This window comes from Garra rufa, chromosome 12 (genome assembly GCF_049309525.1).
Source record: "Garra rufa chromosome 12, GarRuf1.0, whole genome shotgun sequence".
NCBI lineage: Eukaryota > Metazoa > Chordata > Actinopteri > Cypriniformes > Cyprinidae > Garra > Garra rufa.
The window spans coordinates 26,399,882-26,423,737 of NC_133372.1; the positions used below are offsets into that span (position 1 = coordinate 26,399,882).

The 23,856-nt window shown below is 37.5% G+C and overlaps 1 protein-coding gene across 3 annotated transcripts in view; it reads left to right on the forward strand.

Moving 5' to 3' along the window:
* The window catches only part of shroom2a (shroom family member 2a), a 55,393-nt gene extending 33,087 nt beyond the window's left edge, over positions 1-22,306 (forward strand). For 2 of the 3 annotated variants that reach the window (XM_073851413.1, XM_073851414.1), the window contains exons 3-10: positions 5,627-5,746; positions 5,919-8,466; positions 9,830-9,912; positions 14,555-15,136; positions 15,749-16,327; positions 17,888-18,068; positions 18,157-18,429; positions 21,128-22,306. In XM_073851413.1, the coding sequence (XP_073707514.1) occupies positions 5,627-5,746; positions 5,919-8,466; positions 9,830-9,912; positions 14,555-15,136; positions 15,749-16,327; positions 17,888-18,068; positions 18,157-18,429; positions 21,128-21,400 (4,639 nt within the window). In that variant the 3' untranslated portion in view covers positions 21,401-22,306. Of the gene's footprint in view, positions 1-4,559; positions 4,662-5,247; positions 5,266-5,626; positions 5,747-5,918; positions 8,467-9,829; positions 9,913-12,842; positions 12,903-14,554; positions 15,137-15,748; positions 16,328-17,887; positions 18,069-18,156; positions 18,430-21,127 lie in introns of all 3 variants that reach the window. The other variant, XM_073851415.1, reaches the window with a different exon arrangement.
* The last annotated feature ends 1,550 nt before the right edge of the window (positions 22,307-23,856 follow it).

Here is a 23,856-nt window from a genome sequence, read left to right on the forward strand (position 1 = left end):
CTACCAAACACTATACAATAGCTGTTGTACTTTACTGTTGTACATATTAATTTCTGAAGTATTGCATATTTACAAGAACAATATTTCACAACTGCTTCAGCACAGTGAGTGGGAGCAGAAAGAGAAGAAAAGCACATAAACATTCAAATTGGGTCTTTATCATGGCAGCAGCAGGTATGCAATATAATTTTAAAGTACGTATTATATACAGTCATGTAGATGACTATATTGCATATACAACTATAGCGCATCTATATTCCTATTTTTAAACAGGAGATTTAAATAATCAAAAAATAAATAAGATTATATATGATAAAATATGCTTGGAATAAGTAGTAATTTTAAGAAGTAATTTTTAGTACGTTTTACACAATAATAAGAATACATTGGAAAATAATTAGTTTTATTTACAGCAGACAATCATCTGACTGGAAATGTGAGCAGAACTCGCTTATTATGTCAATACACTGTAAATAAAAACCTATTCCAATCCATGAGTTTTATCACCGAAATGACATGTAACTTTATTTTTACTGACATCCAAATGAGAAACAATTATTGTCCGAATGGGGCTTAAGAGACAAAAAAAAAAGAAGAAAAAAGAGAGTTTGTGATGTGTAAAGTTCTTATTCATCCTTTGAAAATGAGGTTGAACTGTGTATTTTCTGTAATTCAAGCTGTTTATTTAATCTCAGTATTATATCAGATCACTGCAGGCTAATCCCTGTTCTCAGTCTAGGTCTGTGATCAGATGTTGATCTACAGGTCGTATTAAGTCTCCTGGAATGTAAAAGTTTGCACAGAAGGGTTCAGTCTCCTGTGCTTACTGTTTCCAAGAAATTTTGGCATGGAGCAATGAATTTAGAGTCCTTTGGTCACCCCCTAAGTCTGATTACGGTGCACTTTTCTTGCTTACACTGTTAACTGAGGTTAGACCAAGGGCATCTTTAATCACATCAACATGCAGGAAACCTGAGTAAGCAAGCTATGAATGTCTTGTTTAGCCTTAACGCATAGTATGTGTAAGTTTAATGACTGCTTTATGCTGATACATCTTAGTACTGTACACCCAAATGAAAGAGGCGCAGCTGTGAACCCAGCAGGGGACTAGACGGCTATTGGTTCTTTGGCTGGTATGACATGCAGCTCAGGAATGTGCCTGTCATTACAAGCACCTCACGGTTGGCCTCTCCTGGCCCTGTATTAGCGGTCTGATTGAGATGCGTTCTGAAGAAGGCCTTTGTGCAGACACTCCACAGCCAGATAAATAGCTGACTCCAAACTCTAGCGGTGTCCCCTTGTGTTCAATATTACACTGAACATGGTTTCCATTAGATGGAACAAAGCCAGATAGAGATCTTGTTGGACATTGCGCTAAACAATGTTCTTGTCTCCTTGAAAAACAAAAGCTGGTTTTAAAATGGTTTTCTCTCTTAAAATAAGAGCAAATCTCTACAAGTTTCGAAATCTTTGAGCCTTTTGGAAGCAGTGAGAAAAATGCAATGTTTATGGGAGCGTTAATGCCTAGGAATGGCCTCCTGTCTGGAATGCACGGATGAGAGGTCGTCTCACAATAGATCATTGTGAAAGATTTCGTCAAAGCCCGCCCATCAGGCATAGGCCAAAACAATTCTTCTGTAATCTTCTTGCCTGTCACCAGACCACTTGTTTTGATGCCAAGAAAAGTTTTAATCAAGCTCGAAACTTTGTAGGTCAAGCTCCCATCACAGTCAGCCTTCACTCTTGAGAGATCTGTTTTACAAAGCTAACAGGTTGATTATATGAGATCTCTGACCTTGCTAACCAGATGGCTTTTGTCAGACCTGGAGTGATCACATGATCAGTTTCGGGGGTTGGGAGGGTTAGGGTTTGAGGTCAGCGGTCATGGTGACGTCTAGTGCCGTCACTGAGTGGGGCGCCTCAATAGTAAACTCTGCTGTTGTGTAGTCCAGAGCCACTATTGAATATTAATCTGTTTATATTTTAAAATAAACCATTTTCTTATGAAATGTAATTCTGTTAGTATCTCTTTCTTTGGTTTCGTTTCACTTGACAAACCAGTGCGCTTAAGACTGCAAAAATCAACCTGTTGCCATAGTAATAGAAGAAACAGAGGACCGCTACACAAGAGGGGTTCAACGAGAACATTTGGCCCTCTCGACTGCTCATTAGCATACCATCCCAGAGCCAATCGGGAGACAGAAGCTGCTAGATTGCTTCAAGGAGACTGGCTATGACAACAGCCCCCTCCTCATTCCCTCCCCCCTTCCTTCCCGGGGTAAAATCACCATAATCCCTGTAGAGATCTGCCCCGACTGCAACAGTCACACAGGCATTGGAAGTAGATATGAGAGTGTATGTGCTAAGGCTCGTATGATCAGATCTCTACATGGGGCTCCTCAAGGCTACCTTTTTCTGTAGTCTTTCATATGGAAGAAGTGGATGGTTGAAAAGACTCACACTGCGGTCCGGGACCGGCCGTCTATGGAGGGCCCTTTGTCCTGGCCTGTCTTTGATGTGAATGTGGAATGCGCTGCCTGGGGAGTCCACTGGAGCAAACCCGGCTCTCAGTACCATTTCATCCATCAAAGCATCTCAGGTCTGCTCATTTAGGGACCTGTTTGGCAAACTTGCTTGCTTGAGGGATTGTTTGGTGAGTTTAGAAATTTTTGCTGTCTGTTTTCGTCTGCCGTCTTTGTCTCACACCTGTTGTTGTTCCTTTGCTTTTATCTTGGCATCTGTTTAGTCTCGTCTTATTTTACTGTTTGTGAAATCTAAACTTGAAATCCCTCTGATGACTCGGGCCATTTGTAAACGAGTAGATGTTATGTTAAAACATGACCTCATGAAACCTGTTGCATTTATCCTGGCAAACCAAAACCAACCTTTGATGGTTTTCAAACACTGCATCAGATCCTGACCATGTATTAGTAAACAACAGCTCTTTTCTCTTTTAAAAGCTTGCTGATCTTTCATGCAGGTGTCTTTTGAACACTATTACTTCATCTTCTGAGTAAGATTTGGATGTTAACTCTTTACCCAAGCTGAGTGATTTGCATCAGGCTTTGGATTGGTTGTTGTCTTTTAAGAAGTGATTTGTTTGTTTTTGAACATGCCTTGTTCTGAAAACATCGGTGGGGGACTTTCCCCTCCGAACCCCCCTCCTTGGCCTCCATTCCGCCTGGGCGCCACTGATTCGGACCACTGGCATATCTGCGCTAGACCAGCTGTAGCCCTGACAATACGTCTAATAAAGAGAATGTCATTAGCATCTGAATAGCCTGCACCATGTGTGGCGAGCACATGCACACTTGAAACTTTTACACAGGAAAAGAGAGCAGCATTGAACGAAAGCAGAGGGTGTCTTTTAGACCACTCTGTCCATAATTTGGCGTTCAATCTGTTCCGCCATCTTTTAAACCTGTGACTTGGACGTCTTGTTTTAGATAACATCAGCTTGGGTAGCCAATGGTATTTTAAGCTAATGTTTCGGGGTCAAGGCTATTTGGGTTAGCATAGTGGTTTTTATTTTCCTAGTATTTCAAAGAATGTCTCTTACTGTTTACTGGCTATAGGGCGACTGGCACTTGACCTCACAGTCTAATGGAGAGCCACTGCATGTCTTTGATTGACTGTTTTTCTAACCCCTCCGGTCTCGCCGAGAGTTGCACAAGCTTGGGTTTTAGAGTGTTGGAAATTCAAGAAGATGGATTTCTGTTTTTACAATCCTATCACTAAACCAAACGATTGAATTTCAGAAACGACAGGAATGTTTTGACTCTCAAAACTTAAAGGTCACAGGTCAGGTGTGGGTGGACTCTTTAGTTTGGGGAGATGTTGGGCAACATGCTGAGGAATGTTTCATGCTAAACACATTGATGTAAAAGATGTTGTATGCAGCCATCGATCATTGCATGCACAGATCCTAAAAAGGTGTAATGTTTTATAATTATATTTTTCTCACTTTTGGTCTTTTATGGCATACACTGTCACATGAAGTGGTAGTGATAAACCTAAACCACAAGATGTCTCCCTACATCCACTGTTCACACTAAGCAACTGTTGTAAGTTGCTGATCTCTGGTCAGTTTGTTACAGGAGGACTTTTTTTTGAGTTTTTGAGTTCTTGTCCTCTCTCAGTGCTGCCACTGCTGTTTTTAATATTTTTTTAATATATTTTTGCTAAAGTTGCATGCATGTGCTTTTCAACTAATTGGGCATATGCTTTAGAAAAACAGGTTTCATTTATGTGGACTGTCTGTGTTTTTCCAGTGTATTTTTCATACAGTATAACATCTTAAGTATAACATTTTGTGGTTGTTTTGTCTGAATTGGTTATGTTTTTTTTACACAAGGCTATATTTGTGTTTGTGTTCTTGTGTATAATGCTATACTAATTACAGACAGTGTTGTGGCCAATGCTAGTATGTCTGTATTTTCCCATCACAGAGATGGCTTTTCATGTCTCCATTTGGAATTCAGCACTAGAGTCCCTGTCAAACTTTACTGAACTCAGAGATTCCGACTATATGTGTCCCTCCCCCTTTTAACCCCCTTCAGGAAGATGAAAATGGTGGATATTGTAGCACAGAAAATGCCATCAGAGAGCGACGTGCATATGGCCCGGAGCTTTCTCACAAAGATTTTACGAAGTTCCATGAGGTATGGTATCAATGTATCCACAAGAAAATCCACTTCCTTTCTTATACCACCCAGTCATAATGATCTACAATCATAATCCCTCCATGGCCTTGTGATATCATCCATCAGAAGTTTCCAAATTTTCATCCTTGCATATGCTCCATATCCCTCATTCAGGGTTCCCACAATCAGAAATAACCTGGAAATGTTAGGGAATTTTAAAATTGTGTTTTCCAGGCCTTATTTTTCGAAATCCAAAATGAATTGCGAAAATAATGAGTGCAATCTCAATACATTTCTTTTTAAAAATACTTATCCAGTTCAGTTCAGAAAGTTATTAGAAGGTGTGGGAACCCTGTGAACCATTAATTCTTGTATTGTTGTAAGTATAGATTTCATCAGCATTGGTTCCAAATGTTGTTGTTTTTGTTAGTCTAAAATTTTGCACACATTTTGGCAATGTCTATAAAAAATATATGCACTAATTATTGAAAATGTCATAAGTCAGGACAATGTATTTGACTTCTTTTAAGATGCTCTGTTTATTTGTTGTGGCAGTTTTCGTAACAAGTATATATGTATGTCTATTTTACTTCATGCATCCCAGAAAGAACAGATTTAAAGGGTACGTTGCTGTGGTATGAGTGTTGAGAGAGTGGACTTGTGGTTTATAGATATTTAATGGTGTTTGTAGGTGTTTGTTAGGCTTTGTATTTGGCAGTTGAAAATATTGTGTTGATGGTGAATCGGCATGCTCACAAGCTACTTCTCTGTCTCTTTCCATGATCATTACACTACTTCCATAATCATCTACCATGTTTTGACACTCTCCTGTCCTTCAGAGTAGTTGTAGTTCTGCTTGGTGATCTGTGTTTGCCATTCGTTTTGCAGCTGTTCACAAAGCAACATTTTATTGCCTTGTTTTCTAATCTTTCCTCCTCTACATCTTTCTCTATCCTTCTCTCTTTCCTGTTTGCTGCCCACAGAAAAAATGAACCCATGAGCAGACCTCACTCCTGGCATGCCACCAAGTTCAACGAGAGCCATTCAGAAGCCAAAACCCAGTCCACACCCTCACCAGTCTGGCAAACAAGATATGATGCAAGGTAATTGGAGAGACAGAAAAGAATTTGTTTCTGTTTATATCGCTTCTTCCAGTGAAGATTTAGGAATGAAGACCTCTATTTATTCTTTTACAAATATACATTGAATGGCAGAAACATTTGAGTGTTGCATTTGCAAGTTTATACAGCTTTTACATGTGTTTGTTTTTCTTAGTTCATTCTCTTCTGAACTCTCAACTGGCTGGGAGCAAACCAATCTACGGAGAGTATCTGATCAGTTCAGCTCTTTGGGAAGTATGGACAGCTTAGAGCATAGCTCACATCCCTATCCACCTGGTCGTCTTTCCCCAAACAAGTCTAATAATAACAGCATTGAACATTTGGGTGGTGGTAAACGAGACTCTGCATACAGCTCCTTCTCTACAAGCTCAGGAACCCCAGATTACTCACTGTCCAAGAGTAATGCTGCATCCACTGAAAACATGCTCTACAAAATTAATCAGTGGGACTCAAGTAGCAGGCACAGCAATGGCAGACATAGCCAAAGCCTAAGTGAAGGGGTACGACAAGATGAGAGGCTTGGGTACTTGCAGCATCTCTCGAGTTCAGGTACCTATGAGATTCCAAAAGCCGAAGAACAGCCAGGCACTCGGCATTCAAGCTCTGGAAGAGTTATTATTGGACCAGTCTGGCATGTCCCAGATATGAAGAAAAACATGGTATCCTCTACACCACCTCCTGCTCCACCAACACGCAGTGATAGTTTTGCAGCTACCAAGGTTCACGAGAAAGGTTTGATCACAGGCACCTCTGAGGGCCATGGTGTTCATGTCCAGTTAAAGCCTCAGGTAAAAGCATTGCAAAAGTCAGGAGAAACCCATGAAAGCACACAAAGGTCTCACCAAGTCAATGAGGCAAGTCTTGAGGGTCGACGCGATTATAATCTGCCGTCCAAAAATGATTCCTCAAATCCCTACATTTCATCCGATGCCCATCATCAGTATCCACACCGAATGTCATCAGACAAGACATACTCCCTATCAACGACAGACGTCAGAGATAGACATCAATCCTATGCCCCTGTTCCATACCATTCCCGTCAGTACAGCGACGAGGGCACTTTCCACGCTCAAACTAGGACAATACCAGCACTGAAACCGCCCTTCAGTGGCTACTTTAGCAGTATGCAGGAGCTGCCCACAAACAACCACATGCAACCCAATAGCCAGAATCAAACTAGAAGGCCAGCTGCATCAATGTCCGGTCATGTTGGAGGTACTTCTCATCATATCGCTCAGGGAATGACCCAGGTTTCTTTAGTGAGAGTTGATGACTCTAAAGCTTCTTCAGTCTCGGAAATGTCACACAGTGGACGGGACAGGATGTCCGTAGGTTCTCAAGGAGGAGCAAAAGACCGCTATTTCTCACCTCAGTCACAGCACCATGATGCAGATCATAAACACAATAATGCCCCCTTCAAACAAATTGACAACCACCATCGCATTTTCTCTGCACCAAGTAATATACCTGATTCAACAAAACCTTCTGAACTGAGGGGGAGCCAAAAGCAACTCCATGTTTCTAGCTCTGATGAGCATTCTGGTAGTTATCCTGCCAGTAAGCAACCTGAGCACAGGAGAAGTGCTGGTCATATCCATCTTAAAGAGTATTCACAACAACCCTTTCCAGCTAAAAGCGAGTCAAATATATGCCCCCAGAAAACACCTATGCTGTATTCTCTGGCCCAAGAGAACAATGACATGGAGGACTGTCAAGATGAGATCAACAACGGAAGTGCACAACAGGAAGCCCTTGAGAGTCAAAGTGGCAAACAGACAAGACGAAGTGACCGATTTGCCACCACGTTGCGCAACGAGATCCAAATGAGGAGAGCCCAGCTTCAAAAGAGTCAAAGCGCAGCCACTTTAGAAAGTCCGGTTGAAGCTGTAGAAGGGCCTGCGGTCTGGAAGACCACTGGGACTTCTTCTCCATCCTCGGATGGCTGCTTTTCCAGCTCTTATAAAGATCATCTGAAAGAAGCCCAAGCTAGAGTCCTCCAGGCTACTTCCTTCAGGAGAAAAGACCTAGAGCCAGTCTTGTTTGAGCATCCAGGTACTGAGGGTCCCACTCGGAAAGACACACCTCCACTTCCAGGTGTCTCCGAGGTCCCACCTAGCAAAACCACCTCAGGGAGTAATCAGGTGCTTCGCATCGGTAGCCGCAAGCGATTTCCTGCAGAAAAGAAACTGCGGTCTTTCTCTGAGCCAGATAAAATTCATGAAGTAGGAGCTAATGAGTGCTCCAGTGTGGCTGATAATGCTGCACCATCAGAAAATCGCCACCGATTATTTGAGGCTATAGGGAAACCAGCTTTTCCCAAGCTTATGCCAAAGCAAAACCTGCAGATATTTGAAGACACCAGACTGGCCAAGTCTGGAGGCATGCACTTTTCTGCAAAGTGTGACTCAGCAGGGCGGAGTAACAGTGAAAGCTCAACTCCTATTGAGCACCACCTTAATAATGAAGGTCAGGATGGCCCTCAATTAGTGAACCAACAAGCCATGCTAGAACAACAGCGACTTGGCACCTTTGCGGAGTATGAGGCCAAATGGAATATCCAGAGGAAACCAGCCGAACCGAGAGTATCTGGACGATACCACTCCGCTGATAACATCCTTGATACAGGAAATGAGACACGGAGTAAGCCCTCCTGTGTGCATGAGAGATCTAGATCCTCCCCTTCTGCTGACTTCTATGGACAGGTTGGTTTTTTTCATATTTAATGAAGTCTCTCAGTTGTCAGTGATTTAATTATGTTGTTATCTGTTCAAATTAGGGCTGGGTAAAAAATATAAATTTCTTGGTTTTAACCAGTTCTTATTTTTACGAAATTGATTCTTAAATCCCAAGTATCAGTTAGTTTAACCTGTTTCTGTTCAATAAATCGCAATAAGCTTTGTGCTTTGTTACTTTTGATATGAAACAAAGTCTCAGATTTCAAATTCTGTCCATTTTATTACAGTATTCAAACAATAAATGCCGTTTTGGCACTGTTTAATGTAGAGTGACAGATCGCTGTAGGGCCTTACTTTCAAGAGAAACGACATGTGAATTGATTATCTCCACAGCTTTAATACCAGTTTCAGCTCTATATAAACATGAATAAATATTTGAAAGTATGTTAAAAGAAAGAGTACAACTTACCGAAATCCGTATCTTTGCAACGGGAAGGTTTTGAGGTGTAGGCATGTGAGTATGACATAGGAAGTGTCCAATAAATCCATTCATAATAAGGCCAAGGAGTAAAATAACAGCCTAAATTGAATTTTTGCTCTTCCTTCGGCTTTTTAAAGACCCATTTCAGTTTTTTAAAGTATAGCAGCTTGTAAAGAATGTCATATAATGTCACATTTACCTCAGAAAAAAAATGTATTTGGTGACTATATGTTTTAGTCAGCTAGAAAAATGAACTCTAGAGAGGAGCATTTTACTAAATATATGCACTAAATAACATTTTCAATAAAATTTGTACTGTTCTTTAATGTCTAATTTACGTTTGAATAAATCTGTCAGGTTTTATGACAGCCACAAATTTTCCATATTTCAAAAAATGAATTGGAGTAGAAGTATAATTATGTAAAGTACAGCATTAGTTGGAAGATTTTTTCCCCTTGAGAAAATTTGGCATGTGCTATACCTGATTAATATTGAATCGAATCAAATGGGAAATCGAATCGCAAGCTTGAGAATCAGAATCAAATCGAATCATGAAATTCGGGTCAAAACCCAGTCCTATTAAGCATTTACTGTCAAAGTTTGTTTGTTTTTATTTAGAAAGCATCATAAATCAAAAGTGACTTAAGTCTCACATATAGCCCCAGTGAATAGCAGTGATGACAATATAAAAGCCGGAACTTAGTTAAACATTAAACTCAGTACAAAAAGTCACACCCTTAGACTAGGAAAGTTGCAAGTAAGATCACACAATCATGTCAACCGACTAAGACCATAATTACAAAAGACAATAATCTTAAAATAACCAAAGTTAATAGCAGTTGAGATATATTAATACCTGAACAAGGAGGTTACGTTTTCTAAGTTGTATCTGTATTATTTTCCTCCCAGAAACTTCCAGTTCAAGAAAAGAAGTCAGCTGACTATTCCAAACCTGAGAAAGATCTTTGCGAACAAGATAAGAATAGTACAAGGTGAGTGCTGTATTGTTTTGTTTTTTTCCCCTATTGTCTTTAAAAAGTAAAAAGATACGTGATTTTATTGTTTATTGAATATCACTCTGCACTTTTAACATGCTTGTCATGATTATCATGATACTCCTGGGCTTGTTTGAAACTAAGCCAAACAACTCCCTTTGTAATGGAAATTATACCAGTGCCAACAGCCCTGGCTAAGACTGTGTCAGTGTGCCGGTGAAACTATTCCTGTGCTAATGGCTCTGATCTTGACCTTGTTGCATACAGAAATCCACAGTTGGGCCATCAGTCAGCCCTCGTTGGGTCAAAGACAAACAGTAGACTCTTTATGGTCCTTGCAGCCTTGGGATGTAGCCCAGCTGTGACAGCACTGCTATCCACACTGACTGGGCTTTGTTACAACGAGATAGTTTTGAGGTGTAGGCATGTGAGTATGACATAGGAAGTGTCCAATAAGTCCATTCATAATAAGACCAAGGAGTAAAATAGCAGCCTAAATTGAATTTTTGGTCTTCCTACAGTTTTTTAAAGCCCAAAGTTGTAAAAGATTTAATTCAGGTTTTATTCTGCATATGTAATCTAGCAGATAATGCATTTTACTCTAAAAGAATCATGAATGCTAGCCCTGTACTCTGCTACGGAGAAACTTCACTGCTTAATCCAATTCATAATGCCCAACATTCTGAATTTTAAAACTATCTGGATAAAGAACAGAAGGCTTGTATGTAGATTTTGTTCTTGAATAATGTATCAAACTGGCATGAAAAGGAAGTAGCGTTAACTATGTGAAGTTGGGGAATGTACAGCTTGATAAAATGGTTTGCTAGGCATGAAATGACCTTCAGTTACCTTAGCAATTTTTTGAAATCATGTCTTTTCATGTCTAGCCTAGGAAAAGTTCAATTGATCCTCACTTTATAATCTAGAAAGCCCAAAATGAAAGAAACCGTGTCCTTTGAAGATGCAGCTCAAGGATAAAGCATAGAAGGCTGGGATGTTTATTCCTTTTACATGCAAACTTTTTAGGTGGGGCTCCAATAGTGTGATTCAGGTCAAATTGGATATGTACTCTCAATGTTTGAGATGCAAATTAAAGTTTCAGTTAGTTTACATTGCCATTAATTTAACTCGATCAAAGCAACAGCAACAGGATAATTTTCTAATGTCACAAACAGCTGACCTACCTATTTATCTTAATATTTATCTAACCTTTCATATTTATGTAACCATAACTCTACAGGCATATCTTCCTTTGGCTTCTGGGTCATCCTCTGTGTAGACGTAAGGAGTGGCAAACTTGAATAAGCATGTTACCGCCAAACATCCATCATCCAAAGCCTTGTAAATTGCCCCCTATGAAAGGTTTTGTCTTGATTCTTGCTTGTAATTAAGGTGCCATGGAGAGCAAACTATGAATTATACCATAGACCTGCATCTTCATTTCATAGCACTTGGAAATCGTTGTTTAAATGTCAAAGTCTTCCTCTCTGCCACCCAATCGTTTTACTTGTGTGCAAACACAAACAACTCGATTCTAAAAATCTAAAGTCCTAGCTGAGAGAATTCTTCACTTCAGTAAGTAATATTGACAGAGACTTGTAATGTTAGAAAACTGTTTGGCAACTGTTGACTTTTATGAGTACAGCTAATGTGGACTAAAGCCAGTTGGAAACATTTCAATTGAGCTACAAGCATTTTAGCCCCACCCAGGTGAGATTACATATGTTAGGGGTACAGGAAGCACCTGTCGCTGAGTTGAGAACTCCCAATCATCAGAGGTGAGCACTGCTTCTCATACGCTCAGGTTTCATATTTAATGCAAGGATTGCTATTTAGCTGTTTCTATCAAGTTTATATGGACGACAGCATAGTACCTGGATAATGGACTTTTTTGAAGTCTTTCAGAAGAAATTTAAGCCATTCTGAGACAGTAAGTTTAATTTTAAGAGGTGTTTTCTTAGTTGTTAGCTCTTGATTAATGATACTTTTCTTGGATTAATTTTGTTTTTACTTGATGTATGTTAAATGCTTAGCAAACCAATGAAAACATGCAGTTGCTTATCCACGTCGGGAAATGTTTGGTATGTCTCTCTATTAGACGTTTCTGCTACTGGTAGATATTTTGTCATATGAACTTCATCAAACAAGGGAAGTTAGCAACAGACTGATGTTTGATTATAGGTGGAGTGTTGTGGACAAAAGCTCACATGGTATTACAGCGGAGACGTTCTGCATGCCAGTTCATGCTGAGATCAAATGCATGTGTTAGACACTAGACACGAGTATCAGAAAAAAACCTGCATCCTACTTGAATGTTACCCATGCATGCGTGCTATACTAATGGCATCTGCGATGAAAGCATGTATCAGATAACACTGTGAATGATTCGTAAAGTTTATACTCTATATTTCTGCATATGACATTTCCTTCATTCTTTCCTTTTGTACACTACCCTTCAAAAGTTTTAGGTCAGTAAGATTTTTACTTATTTTTAAATCATCAAGGATGCATTAAATTGATCAAAAGTGAGAGGAAAGACTTTTACATAATAAATATAAATAGATATTCCAATAAATGCTGTTCTTTGATATTTATATTCATGGTTTCCACAAAAAATATTAAGCAGCACAACTGTTTTCTACATTGATAATACGAAATCTTTCTTAAGAACTAAATTAGCATATTACAGTGATTTCAAAATCAGGAGACACTGAAGAGTGGAGGAATGGCTGCTGAAAATTCAGGTTTGCCATCACAGGAATTAATTCAATTTTTAAATATTTATTAAAAAACTGTCATTTTAGGTTTCAATGTTTAAAGGTTTCAAAACATTTTTAAAAATCTTACAGACCACAAACTTTTTATCTGTAGAATAACCATTAACCATTCTACAACTACTCAGTATTTATTTGCTTTTCTTTACTCTTCTTTAATCTTTCTATGTTTCTTTCTTTGGAGCACAGCCACTGGTTCTATACACGCAGCAGGTAATTCAGTATGCCGTGTCTTTCTGTGGAGTTTGGTAGATTTTTAAATGTTGCATGGTATAAATATATACAGTTGAAGACAAAAGTTTACATACACCTTGCAGAATCTACAAAATGTTCATTATTTTACAGAAATAAGGGGGATCATACAACATGCATGTTATTTTTTATTTAGTGCTGACCTGAATAAGATATTTCACATAAAAAGACGTTTACATATAGTTCACAAGAGAAAATAATAGTTGAATTTATAAAAATGACCCTGTTCAAAAGTTTACAGACACTTGTTTTTTTGTTTTTTTTTTAGTAAAGTCCCTAAACAGTTAAACTTTGTGCTGCTTTTTAGAAAAAATCCCTCAGATCCCACAAATACTTTTGTTTTTCAGTAGTTTTGTGTATTTGAACCCTTTCCAACAATGACTGTAATTTTGAGATCCATATTTTCACACCGAGGACAACTAAGGGACTCATGCAACTATTACACAAGGTTCAAACGCTCAATAATGCTTCAGAAGGAAACCCAATGCATTAAGAGCCGGGGGGGTGAAAACTTTTTAATTTAAAGATCAGGGTAAATTTTACTTATTTTGTCTTCTCAGAAACATGTATCTTCTGTAGCATCTGAAGGGCTGTACGAAATGAAAAAAATATGATATTTAGGCGAAATTAGAAAAATGTACACATCTTCATTCTGTTCAAAAGTTTACACCCCTCGAATATATCGTGTTTCCTTCTGAAGCATCAGTGAGCGCTTTAACCTTCTGTAATAGTTACATATGCATAGTTGCATGAGTCTCTCAGTTGTCCAAAGAATTTGTGGGACCAGAGTGATTTTTCTAAAGAACAGTGAGCAGTTTAACTGTTCAGGACAAACAAGGGACTCATGAACAACTATCAGTAAACAAGAAAATACAGCTGTGGATCATTCAGGTAAAACTTTTGAACGGGGTCAATTTAATAAATTCAACTATTATATTCCTTTGTGGACTATTGTAAATGTCTTTTATGTGAAATAACTTATTCAGGTCAGTACTAAATAAAAAATAACATGTATTTTGTAAGATTCCTCTTATTTTAGTAAAATAATTAACATTTTGCAGATTCTGCAAAACTTTTAACTTTAACTGTATTGTCAGACCACCGATCCTTAATAAACGTCTATTAAAGGTGGCTTGCTAAGCCCGTAAAGAAATACATTTACATTTAGTTAGTTTCATATGATGTTGTAATATTAGTTTTCGTTCCCAAGCAATTTTATATAAAATAGTCACACAAGAGTTTTCTTATCCCTCCCTGCCCTCCATAAATCTGAGTAGACAAGGAAGAGAGTAAAAACATAAACGAAAACAATCGAGATTAAGAAGGGAAAAGCGTTCTCCTTGCCAGTTGCTGCAGGGGAAAGATCATTCATTCTCCACAGCATGACAGGCTTGTGGGAACAGAAATATGCTGGGTATGACAGCCAGCCTGGGAGTTACCATGGAGAGATGGTGAAATGTGGGAGAAATGTCTGCCTGCCTATCGATTTACGCTGAACACAGTGAGGCTTTGTGCACCAGAAAGGACAAATACATTCAGAGTCTAGGCCTTTAATAAACCTTCATTGGTGGATTGCGATTTTTACTTCAAAGCATTTCACTTTTGTTTTTCAGGTTAAATGAAAAAGGATACAGTGAACTCGTATGCAAGGAGAAACCAGAGGCACCTCCTTTGGCTTTGACTGAAGACCTGGAGAAGAAGGCTTTAGATCCTCCATCCAGTCATCATAAAACTACTCTACATTTCTCTGACCATAGCTCTCGCAGTGAACCTTCAGTCCCCTCCAAAAACAAGAGCTCTGTTCTCTTGCCCCATCTGGAGAAGTACAAATGCCCTGAGGGCACACCTCCTCCTCTTAGCAAATTTCAGGAGGTCCAGCCTGGATCACAAGGAGGAGTCTTGGCCTCACTCTCTCCTGTCAACAATCAAAGCTCCGCCTCTCTTTCAGCCCCCATTCCCTGGAAGGGCTCGGAGCATAGCAAAGGACCAACCAGGGAGGAGGAGCTACAACAAGAACTTGTGCCTCCTCCCTTTCCACCTCCTCCCCCTCCAGCTGTCCTGCCCACCCAACAAACCGCTGGCCCGACCCAGCCCACCATGGAGGGGCAGCGTTCGCCCTCGCCCCAGTTTGCTCCCCAGAGGCTGACTGACAAGCCCCCTGTCTCCGTCTCTATACAGGATGAAGCTCCTGGAAGGTAAGACTTTCTGTATTTAGAGTTAAATTCTGCCGTTTAGGAATTCTTTCAGGTCTGTGCTGGAATTCAGGGAGATTTCCACTGGCAAACCACAGCTGGGCTCCTCTCAGCTGCAATCTTAAAACCATCACTGGAAACTCTCCCTACAGCCCAGTAATTTAATGACAGTGCTTCTCTGACTGTCTCTTTATTGTATTCATGCACATACAAGGGGCTTATTCATGTGTCCTTACTGCAGATTTCCCATGTGTACTGCAGTTCTTCAGATCAGTCATAAGAGGGATACCCCCAGCCTCAACTAAACACTGTTGAAGAATATCATTTGTGGTGCTTTGTTTTTGCTGGAATTGAGAACTTTTTAGTAGCCCTACAGTTTGTAGCCATCAGAAGCCTGGACATTGTTGTATGATTCCTAACTATATGCATGGATTTAGTCACAGGAACTGACATGTCTTGTTTTCCTGTATGCAAAGCCTACTAGCCTGAAGTAAAAGATCAATTTTCAAATTAAAAATTGTTTTTCCCTGCTCTTGTTGTGTTCATCTTTTGCCTACTTTCCCAGTTTTTCTTATGTCCCATTTCTTTCATTCACCGTTGTTGTTTCTTTAACAGGATGGACAGGGTTAAAGATGAGAACACGTCTGTGAAGAAAGTTCCCATTAAGATTGTCCACTCCGAGAGTGACACCCAAAAAGAAAGTCGACAATATCTTGACCTCTCAATCGAAACTCCTCTCAGCTCTCAAGGACCTGGAGTAACTCATCTTCAGAGTTTAGGGAATCCGGATCAATCATACTCTTTATTCTGTACTTACACCAGGCAAAAGGACCAAGGGCCTGATTTGAAAGAAGCAGATATGGGCCCTCTGAAAGACCAGGGTCCACAAACTAACATGAACCCAGTATCTTATGTGTTACATGGCCTGCAGACGGGTCCTTTGACAGATCAAAGCAGCAACGGAGTGTCTTCACACCCCTCGCAGATGCAGGATGATGATAAAAGAAAGGAGCTGGTTAAAGACATTATGGACAAGGACAGGTCCCTAGTGGACATTTTAGACCAGAGTAAGATGAAGACCACCATGGATCTGATGGAGGGGATTTTCCCTCAAGGAGAGCAGCTATTGGAGGAGGCCCAACAACGCAGGAAGGCTGCACCGAAACAGCTCATTCATCGCAACTCTGTGGAGAAGTCAGTATTTCTTACTTTTAAACCTTCTGTTCATATTTCCTTCCTTAGTTTGCCAAATTTGTGTTTCATTATTTATTCTTGGAATTTACCCTTAATTACAAACCTATCCAGAAGGAAGACAGATTGAGCTTGTGTGTCTGATGTTCCGTTTGTTATTTTAGTCAGTAGTTTAGGGTTTCTATTGAATGGTAACCTTTCCACCGCTGAATAAAGAAAAAGGTCATTTCTTTTTGTTTACATCTCACAATTCTGGCTTTTTTTTCATAAATGTGAGTTTGTATCTTGCAATACCGAGTTTATATTTCATAATTCTGACTTTTTTTGCAATTACAAGTTTATATCTAGCAATTTTGACTTTTTCTCGCAATTTCAAGTTTATATCTCGCACTTCTGAGTTTATATCTTGCAATTCTAACTTTTTTCTGGTAAATGTGAGTTTCTATCGTGCAGTTCATCTCACAATTTTCTGACTTTTTCTCACAATTCCGAATTTGTAGCTCACAATTCTGACCTTCTTGCAATTCAGAGTTTATAGCTCGCAATTCTGACTTTCTCACAATTTATAGTTTATAGCTCGCAATTCTGACTTTCTCACAATTTATAGTTTATATCTCGCAATTCTGACTTTTTCCTCACAATTCAGAGTTTATATGTCGCAATTCTGAAATTTTTCTCATAAATGTGAGTCTGTAATCTCACAATTCTGACTTTTTCTTGCAATTCCGAGTTTATATCTTGCGATTCTGACTTTTTCTCGCACTTCCGAGTTTATATCTTGCAATTCTGAATTTTTCTCGCAATTCCAAGTTTATATCTTGAGACATTTTAAGAAAGTAAACTGGGAGTTAAGTCAGAATTGTGAGATATAAACTCAGTTTGTGAGTTATAAAATCCAGTTCAAAAGATTTGCAAGTTTATATCTCACAATTCTGACTTAATAACTCCCAGTTTACTTTCCTAAAATATCTCAAGTTTAAATCTCAGAATTCTGAGTTGTTGTCTCGCAATTGCGAGTTGATATGACGCAACTCTGAGAAAAAAAAGCAAGAATTGCAAGATGTAAACAGAAGAAGAAAGTCAGAATTGTGAGAGCAAAACTCGCAATTGCCTTGTTTAATTTTTTTATTCAGTGGTAGAATCAGGCTTGCTTATTATTGAGCCCTACCCATGTGGTTTTCATAAAAAATAAAAAACTGAGAAAGCTATTTAGTAAATATTTAAATTGTAGCCTGTCCAATTCTACTTCCTCATTCAAGTTATGATTCATAAGCTTGGTTTATTTTTCTTGTTGCAAATCTGGGGCACTAACTCATCTAGCAGTCTGGCAGACTTTGTGTAAATCTTATGTCACTGAAACAGAATGTCAAAAATAATTCTTCTTAAACACTCCCCTGTCTGCCATTGGTTGAGTAAACAGACAATCCAACCTCAAAGTCACATCACTGTGTTTTTGTTTATTTGTTTTTTTAATCCTGTCACAAGTAATTCTGTGGCATTTGGATCAATTGTTTATGTTATGATCAATTTCGTTTCTTCTAAAAGTCATCTGTGGGTTCTCAGGAAAGAAGAAGACAGTCTGGTGGCGGCCACTGCTTTAGTGACTAATTCAACCTACTACAGCACATCTGCACCCAAAGCAGAGCTGCTGATTAAGATGAAGGACATGCAGGACCAGAGTGTGGAACACAACTCAGAGGAGGAGCTGGAGGAGGACAATGAAAGTGATCTAGCCAGCAAAAAGGTAGCAACATATCAGGGATTAAATCAGATACTTCTTACTAGTCCATTGTTTCAATTGACTTTACCCTTGATTTTCTTCCTCCTTGCAGCATGAGTTGATTGACAGTCTCAGCAAGAAATTGCAGGTCCTGAGGGAAGCTCAAGAGAGTCTACAGGACGACGTACAGGACAACAATGCTCTTGGAGAGGATGTGGAGGCCATAGTACAGGGTGTCTGCAAGCCTAATGAACTCGAAAAGTTCCGCATGTTCGTTGGTGACCTTGATAAAGTGGTCAATCTTCTGCTATCTCTGTCCGGACGCTTGGCCAGAGTAGAGAATGCCCTGAACAGCCTGGAGGAAGACGCTTCACTGGAGGAGAGGGTGAGAATAAAAATTAGGGATTTGATAAAGCATTTGTGCTGTCTTTGAATGACATTGAAGGGGTCCAAATGATCAATTGTTCTTCTATGCCAAAAATCATTAGGATATTAAGTAAAGATCATGTTCCATAAAGATATTTTGTAAATTTCCTACCCTAAATATATCAAAACTTAATTTTTAATGTAGTAATATGCATTTCTAAGAACTTCATTTGGACAACTTTAAAGGCGATTTTCTCAATATTTAGATTTTTTTTGTAATTGAAATTCCAGATTTTCAAACAGTTGTATCTCGGCCAAATATTGTCCTATACTATCATATACATCAATTTATTCAGCTTTTAGATCATGTATAAATCTCAATTTCTAAAAATGGACCCTTGTGACTGGTTTTGTGGTCTAGGCTCATAAGAAAATAGTTTGTAAAAGAACACAGAATATCGATAAGGCTGTAAAACTACAGTAACATAAAAGTAGCATGTTATGCCAGAGATATGGCTTACTGCTGACATAGACAAAACCACTTTGAGCCTAGCTCACATCATTTCCAGAACCTTTTTTTCCCCTTCGTCTATCCTCTTACTGTTTCCTTACAATCTCAGTCTTTAAATTGGTACTACGGAAAATTGTAATAACTGAGTACCATGGTATAAATTACATTTGCTATTCTAGTACATAACATTTATATAGATTTAAATTGGCTACCAGATAATTAAATTGCACTTATTTGTATATAGCTTCATGTTTTGTGTCTTAGACACACACACATACACACGTTTACTTAGATATCTAAATGGGGAAATTACGTAACTATATATATCTATATATAGCTATACATTTTCTAAACCTACCCCTAACCTTTACCCTACCCCTAACAGAAAACTTTCTCCATTTGTACAATTTTAAAAAAATACTTTGTTTACTTTATTTCTATGGCAGTTTTACGAATGAGGAATCCCCAAAGGGAGATTTTTGGCCATTTTTTTGCTGACTTTTGGGAACAAATTTATGGTTTGTTAGGATAGGACAATATTTGGCTGAGGTACAACTATATGAAAATCTGCAATATTGAAGGAGCAAAAATATTTAAATTTTTAAAGTTGTCTGTTTTGAAACTTTAAAGCTGTCCAAATAAAGTCTAATCAAAAATCATGTTTTGATATATTTACGGTAGGAAATTTACAAAATATCTTCATGGAACATGATCTTTACTTAATATCCTAATGATTTTTGGCATAAAAGAAAAATCGATAATTTTGGTCACATGGTTAAGTAGGTACACATTTGTTAGATATGTGAATTGTGGGGACTTTCCAATAGATTTATATTGTTTTCATATTGATCAAACAATATTTTCTAACCCATAACCCTAAACCTACTCCTTACAGAAAAACTGTTTTCATTGTTACACTTTCATATAAAAGTAATTTAGTATTTTTAATAATTTTTCTCACAAATTTTTGGTCAAAATTTTCAGGTTTTACTATCCCATATAGAATAAACATACAGTTTAAGTCAAAAGTTTACATACACACAGATTTTTTTTATTTTTTTATTTGTGACCCTGGACCACAAAACCAGTCTTAAGTTGCTGTAGTATATTTGCAGCAATAGCCAAAAATACATTGAATGGGTCAAAATTATTGATTTTTCTTTTATTCCAAAAATCATTAGGAAATTAAATAAAGATCATGCTCCATGAAGATTTTTTGCAAATTCCTACTATAAATATATCAAAATGTAATTTTTGATTAGTAATATGCATTGTTAAGAACTTAATTTGGACAACTTTAAAGGTGATTTTCTCAGTATTTTGATTTTTTTTTTTGCACCCTCAGATTGCAGATTTTCAAATAGATGTATCTCGGCCAAATATTGTCCTATCCTAACAAACCATACATCAATAGAAAGCGTATTTATTGAGCTTTCATATGCTGTATACATCTCAGTTTTGTTAAATTTAACCTTATGACTGGTTTTGTGGTCCAGGGTCACATTTAGTATTGATCTGAATAAGATATTTCACATAAAATAAATGTTCATAGTCCACAAGAGAAAATAATTATTGTTAAAAATAATTGTTAAAAAGTTTGCATGTGCTTAATTCTTAATACTGTGTTGTTACCTTAATGAGGTATTATTATTTTGAGTCCCTTGTTTGTCCTGAACAGTTCAAATCATTCAGGTCCCACAAATTCTTTGGTTTTTCAGCATTTTTGTGTATTTGGACCCTTTCCAACTTTGACTGTATGATTTTCAGATCCATCTTTTAAAACTGAGGACAACTGAGTCATATGTAACTATTACAAAAGTTTCAAACACTCACTGATGCTCTAAAAGGAAACGCAATGCATTAAGAACTTTTGAATGTGATGATCAGGCTAAATTTAACTTATTTCGTCTTGTGAGAAACATGTAAATATCTTCTGTAGCTTCTGAAGGGCAGTACTAAATGAAAAAAATATGATATTTAGACAAAACAAGACAAATGTACACATCTTCATTCTGTTCAAAAGTTTACACCCCTGGCTCTTAATGCATTGCTTTTCCTTCTAAAGCTTCAGTGAGCGTTTGGTCCCTGGTGAGCCTAAGAAAAATCTTAATTCCACATATATACACACAAATTCATGGACAAAAAGTCTAAGAATGATTTTGATTGAATTATTCTTGTGTTAAAAATGTTCATCATCTTTCTGCAGCGTACACTAACAGACAAGCGCAAACTTCTGATCCGTCAACATGAGGATGCCAGGGAGCTAAAGGAGAACCTTGACAGGAGAGAACGGGTCGTCTACGACATCCTGGCCAGCTACCTGTCTGAGGAGAATATGGCTGACTATGAGCACTTTGTGAAGATGAAATCCGCCCTTATTATTGAGCAACGCAAGCTTGAGGACAAGATCAAATTAGGGGAGGAGCAGCTCAAGTGTCTGATGGACAGTCTCCCAATAGACCAGAGGACAACCAACTGAGGACTTAAAAAAACAGTTGATGCAGTGATCCAGAGCAACTCGCTCGACGTCACCCTAAATAACAGGGTTCCAAAGCAGTACTTAATGTGGTCCATTTACTGCCAATGGAATTGCATTCTGCTCATATATCGAGTGCTTCTTGTATGTCCTAGCAGATGGCATTTTGGCAAGACTCATGAAGACCCTGAAAGTGCTGGGCACTTTTAGATCATGATTTGACCAAATCACCTGTCTGAGCTTATACTTTCATGACCTTTCAATGTTACACGACCCATAGAAATGTATGGTGAAATAATAATAATTTTTAAAGACGCTTTTCATTTTTTTTCCACATCTGTTAAAGTAGTTCATGCCCTCTCAAAACTTGACACTAGGTATGTTCAAGCCATGGTCTCTCACTGTGCTGTATCTTTTTAACCACTAGAGGGTGATAAAAGACACCAAAACAAACTCTTGTGATTCAAAAATACACTCAAAATCCCAGTGGCATAAAGCTTTGCACATGTAAGCTGTGTTTCTATTTACACCAGGAGGTTGTAATTAACTTTCGCGAATGACTTTTCGATGGTGCATTATTTCAAATGACATGTGTCACTGTCCTGGTCATGTTAAAAAATAATTCAGTGATATTTTTAGTAATTTATTTTAGCCTTTTGAATCTCTGTATATAACTAGAATAGGCTAGAATTGTATTCTTTCACTTTATTTTAGCCGAGCAAACTATCACCTTAGTCTGCACGCTTTTGTAGATGTATATCACCAAACAATGCATTGTAACATCAGAATTAGGATTGACTGTAAGTATTCTACTGTTTAAAGAATCTAAGAGACTTGCCTAAACTATATAATATTATTTCACTAAGGATTCAGTGCTTGTCTATAAAATACCAGCTGCCTTTTACTCTACCTCACGTGTATGTGTCATAATTTCAGACATTTTGGTTTTATGTGGTCATGAATATACTCAGTGTCATATTCTAGTCTTAAAATCTCCTGTACATGTACACAGCAACTTACACAGTAGTGACAGTTTTGCAGATAGATATTCAAGATTTATTTATTCAAGAAACAAATGTGTCTAATGATCTGAGGTAAAATATTTTACATTTTTAAAATGACTGTTCCTCTCATATACACTACCAAGCCTGCATTTATTTGATTCAAAGTACAGCAAAACGTTGTTAAATGTTAAATATTTTTTACTGTTTAAAATAACTATTTTCTATATGAATATATTTTAAAATGTAACTTATTCCTGTGATTTCAAAGCTGAATTTTCAGCATCATTACTCCATTCTTCAGTGTCACATGATCCTTCAGTAATCATTCTAGTATGCTGATTTGCTGATCAAGAAACATTATTATTATTATTTAAAACTTTTGAATACATTTTTTCAGGATTCTTTGGTTAATAGAAAGATCAGCATTTATCTGAAATAAAAAAGATTTTGTAACATTATACACTATACCATTCAAAAGCTTGGAGTCAGTATGTTTTTATTTTTAATTTTCTTTTGGGAAAGAAATACTAGAAATTAAATCTTTTATTTTAAATTAAATCTTTTATATAATGATTCTTCACATTGATCAAAAGTGATTATAAAGACGTTTGTAATGTTAAAAAAGATTTCTATTTCAGATAAATGCTGTTCTTCTGAACTTTTTTTATTCATCATAGAAACCAGAAAAAAAATCTACTCCACTGTTTTCAACATGGTTATAAAAATAAATGTTTTTGAGCAGCAAAATGTGACTGCAGTGATGATGCTAAAAATTCAGCTTTCAAATCACATAAATTACATTTTAAAATATATTTAAATAGAAAACAGTTATTTTAAATGGTTAAAATATTTCAAAATGTTACTATTTCTGCTGTACTTTGGATCAAATAAATGCAGGCTTGGTGAGCAGAAGAGCCTTCTTTAAAACATTAAAAATCTTACTGTTTAACTTTTTGCTGGTAGTGTAAGTGTACATCATTTTAAATATCCAATTATTATTTTTTTAGGTGCTATACTTTAATTACTTTGAGTTGGACATTTCTATAATCCAGATCAAAGAAATGTCGTTTTGGTGTTATTATAGTGGCATGGATCAGATATCAGAAAGCAGTTTAAACTTTTGTTACTTTTAATTCAATCCTTTTATTTCAAGATTCTCTTATCTTTTAAAAAGCTATGATCAACTAATGTTTAACTTTAGATGTAGTCTTAATGTCTTGGCCAATCAGGAAATTTCCTGAGGATAGACTTTGACAAGTAAAACGCCCGCAAAATAGAGCAAAATAATGGAACAACTAACGTAATGCTAGAGCCTATGTGTGTATATATTTTAAATATTCAATATATTTAAACTCAAAAACGCTTTATTTTAAAAGTTGAAAACAGTAATGTAATAAAAGAAAATTGTAAATAGTTTACAAGCATGCGCATTTGCTGAAGCAGCGTGGAAAAAAT